This window comes from Trichomycterus rosablanca, chromosome 2 (assembly GCF_030014385.1).
Source record: "Trichomycterus rosablanca isolate fTriRos1 chromosome 2, fTriRos1.hap1, whole genome shotgun sequence".
In the NCBI taxonomy this organism is placed as follows: domain Eukaryota; kingdom Metazoa; phylum Chordata; class Actinopteri; order Siluriformes; family Trichomycteridae; genus Trichomycterus; species Trichomycterus rosablanca.
The window spans coordinates 62,259,264-62,263,355 of NC_085989.1; the positions used below are offsets into that span (position 1 = coordinate 62,259,264).

General features: G+C 39.2%; 1 protein-coding gene across 1 annotated transcript; it reads left to right on the forward strand.

The window, feature by feature from the left end:
• Positions 1 to 2,709: 2,709 nt before the first annotated feature.
• Positions 2,710 to 3,768, forward strand: LOC134303195 (GTPase IMAP family member 9-like). The gene is made up of 2 exons (XM_062988533.1): positions 2,710 to 3,264; positions 3,412 to 3,768. The coding sequence occupies exons 1-2, from the start codon at positions 2,710 to 2,712 to the stop codon at positions 3,727 to 3,729; spliced, it is 873 nt and encodes a 290-aa protein (XP_062844603.1). The 3' UTR covers positions 3,730 to 3,768.
• The last annotated feature ends 324 nt before the right edge of the window (positions 3,769 to 4,092 follow it).

The following is a 4,092-nucleotide window of genomic DNA, read 5'->3' on the forward strand; positions in this document are numbered from 1 at the left end:
ATAAAAAAACACCTCTATAATGTGAAACTGGGAAATTTCACTTAAATTACCAACAAAGTTCCATTTAGAATTAAGATTAAAATCTAATGATAAAAAAAGCTTATGAGGTGTGATGTTTATATTTATAAAAATGATTTTATATACGTTATTTTTATATATTTTTTTACTTATTCTTTCTTTTTCCCCGTTTCTCCCAATTTACTCATACCCAGTTCCCCAGTTGTATCTCTTCTACTGCTGCAGACCCTGACCAGGGAGAGTCGTACCTAACACATCTAACACAACTGCCATTTCCTGATCTTTACCTGCACGAGGTGAGTTCACACAGGGATCAGTATCACGTACAGAGAACAGTGCAGTAATCTCAGTTTTTTACTGTTATTACCACCATTATACCATTATTCACCATTAGTTTCTGTGGAGCGCCTTGACCAGCCAGCAGAGGTCACAGTTGCCTCTTCTTCCCTGGACATAGCCAGAAATGTCTGTGTAGGTACCTGGATGGAGAGTTTTGATTTGGGGCGTGGCACATAAACACATTTCAGGAGCACAGAGACTTGATTCGTGACAAGTGTTAATTCATCTCAGCTATTAATCTGTCTAAAAACCGTGTGAGCTGCCTCAGTAGAGATGATTCCAATAAGACCTGAACTCATAATTATTTAGACGCTTTACTTATACAGACACACCCATTACATCACCACAGCTTTAGCTTACTAAGCTAACCAAGCTAAGCCGTTCAAACCGACAAGCTGAGGTGGCACAACCTGCTAGCATGCCGGCTAACGTCTCCCTCCATGTACCGAAAACACTTAAACTCTCCCTGATGCCCCAATTTACAGATAAACCCACTCGTATAATTACACCTTTATACAGATTACACATCAATAAGAATTTATTTACATTTGAAACTGTAAAGAACTCTGTTGGTTGCTTTGCATTGATTCGTCCACATACCTGTCAAGTCTCCCGTTTTGGCCGGGAAACTACCATATTTTACCCCTCTTTCCCGCCGTCTTCCCGTATTAGTATTTTCCCGTAAATTTCCCGTATTATTTTATTGTGGTATCTTCAATCATCACATCCAAATATAATATATTTAAGTGTCTTTATTATTAACCAACAAATCTCAGATAAGCAATAAAGTCATGTGTAAACTCTCAGAACGGTAACTTTCTTCTGACCCTCCTTTAACCGCACCACAACAATAACAAAAGGTAACAGTGCCTCCCACAGGTTCAGCTCCCCATTACAAGTAAGTATTGTTATGTTTCCTTTACACAATACTACAATTATAATTTAAAAAAACATTTCTGTGCCTCTCCAAACTGAAATGTCACTAACCTCGCGAGAACTGCCACCCAGGCTGCTGCAAGTGGCAGTTCTCACGAGGTCAGTGCGGACAGCGAGAACAAACCTGGAACAGGGAGAGATGGATGGATGCAAGGAGAGAGAGGGCATTCCTACCAAAAAAAGTAAAGATTGCATGTAAATATCTAAATGGGACATCAAATTTACCTTTCTAAAGAGGAGCAGGATGGGGCAGAGTTATGCATTCTGTAAGGTTTGTAACTGTGTTTTCATTTAGGCTGTATTATAAGAATTACATATGTAGGAATGTCCACAGCATTTCAGTGTCAACAAAGGTAGGCCTATCAGATTCTGATCATCTAATTGTAGTTTGTAAGTGGTTCACAGGTGGTTATTTTAGATTTCTTGTAAACCTGTCTTAAAATGTAAGGGATACTGAACCTGGGCTGGTGGGACAGCTCGAAGCGCGCAGCAGAAAATTTCCCTTATTTTTAAATCCAAAACTTGACAGGTATGTTCGTCCACCATGTTTGTAGTTCTTTGTGAGAAAAGTCGTGCCGCACTGAATGCTGGGATTGATCTTCAGCACTGAGGAGGCGCCGGACGCTCTCTCGTTATTCAGTCAGATCATCACTCAGAATTAAGAACCTCAGTAGGAGCATTTTAAGGGAGCTAAGAATTTAGACATGCCCTGTATTATTTTTTAGCCTGTTGTTTTCCTTATATTAAGTTAATAACGGTTCATAATTTAACTTTTCTTTAGGAAGAATAAAGTAACAGCAGTGAAGCAGATTATAAAGACGTGTGGAGTTTAAAGCATCTACATTAGCAGTGAGTAAAAATGTTCAGCGCTCAGATTCAAAACAGAATATTTCAATAAACATGTACACAAGTACAGAAACAAATCAGCCCCCAACTTTAACTGTTTAAAGATGAAACTTATTATTATATAACTTATTATATATTATTATTTAACTTATTATTATTCATCCATGATAGAAGCCAGCAGACAAATCAAAACAAACAGAGACATGCCCAGACTGCTTTATGTATAAAGATTAAGGTCTCTCTGTACTGGACTGACAGGTGCATGAAGGCACAGATTAATAACAATGGCTGAACATTTTAGTGGTACTTCAAAAGCAGAATCTGAGCCTAAATAAATATACTTTACTTTAGATGAGAGAGATCCTTTATATTGTTTTCTGTCACGCAGCTTAATTGTTCTCTTTTTGTTTCAGTTTCCAGAGCACTGGGTTCTCACTCACTGGTGGATCAAGTAGCTTTTCATTTTAGTTATCTGAATGATAAAGTTCATCATCTATGTCAGTAAAGTAAGTGGTTCTTTTATGTGAATGTTTTTGTGTGTCATTTAAAACAGAGATCAGATCTGCTGAAATGAACCTGGAGGAACGGAGGATCGTGCTGCTGGGGAAGACTGGTGCTGGGAAGAGTGCAACAGGAAACACCATCCTGGGAAAAAATGCATTCAGATCAGAGCGATCTTTAGATTCTGTAACAGAACACAGTGAATATGTAGGGACTCGGGTAGGAGAAAAGTTCATACATGTGGTTGATACACCAGGATTCTTTGACACAAGATCACTGACACAAGATCAGTTAGTGATGGAGTTGTGCAGGAGTGTTTATCTCTCACAACCAGGAGTTCATGCTTTCATTCTGGTTTTTAAGTTTGCACCATTTACAGAACAGGAAGAAGAAATAATTAGGAGCTTACAGAAGTTTTTTGGGGAGCAGGTTACAGATTGCATGATCATTGTTTTCACCAATGGTGATGGTGTAGAAGATGAAATTATAGATGAGGAAAGAAGCAGGAATGAACATCTCAGAAGGGTGTTAGACCAGTGTGGAGGAAGATTTCACATCTTTAATAATAAAGAACCACAGAACAGACAGCAGGTCACTGAACTTCTGCAGAAGATAGACAGGATGGTGCAGCAGAATGGAGAAGGAAATCAAACATTTACCAGAGCAGAACCAAACAACACACAGCAGGTCGCTAATCCTCCACAAAATATAGACAAGATGGTATAGCAGAATAGAGGAGCAGAACTGAACAACAGACAGCAGGACACTAAGCCTCCACAAAATATAGACACCAAAGTGCAGTGGAATGGAGGATTTTTCACTAATAAGATGTATGAGGAAGCACAGGGCTCAACCTGGGAGGAATTATGGGAGAAACACAAGCCATTCTTTCATATTGGAGCTGGTGTTCTAGCAGCAGTAGTAGTAGGGTATGTGGTAGTAACAAAAAATGTGAATCCTGTTCAGGGACTGATGTCAATGTGGATGAATGGAAAGATAAGGGTGAAATCAGAAGAGCTTTTTATGGCTGGTTTAGTAAGAGTAGTAGTAGGTTTAGCTTTTGGTATAAATAAAAGCAGGGCGTTTTAGTAGCAGAAAAACTGAAATAAATGCAGAGCTACACAATAAAAGTGTAGATTACTGCACATGTAAATTACCGTCATATTACCATCATTTAACACTAGTAAATAATCACTGAAGTGACTTTTAATCACATCCTGTATCTCTGTGTTTATGACCTCATTAAACCTCATTAATTAGTCAGAGATGTGGATGGGATGCAGGGCTACAGCTGTATCACCATGAACATTCATGTCTGTGTAGACACCCGACGGGCCGATAGCACAGGTAAGATCAGAATCTCAGTGGTGGTGGTGGGTGGGTGTTGGTGGGTGGGGGGTTTGCTTACAGTAAAAGGCTGCGGTGCCACCCAAGTGCCCGTCATTATTCTGT

What these genes read in the sequence shown, in the direction of transcription:
- LOC134303195 (XM_062988533.1), top strand. Translation starts at nt 2,710, where the DNA reads ATGAACCTGGAGGAACGGAGGATCGTGCTGCTGGGGAAGACTGGTGCT. An exon ending in TGCAGAAGATAGACAGGATG is followed by an intron (nt 3,265 to 3,411) that starts GTGCAGCAGAAT and finishes CAGGACACTAAG; the next exon opens with CCTCCACAAAATATAGACAC.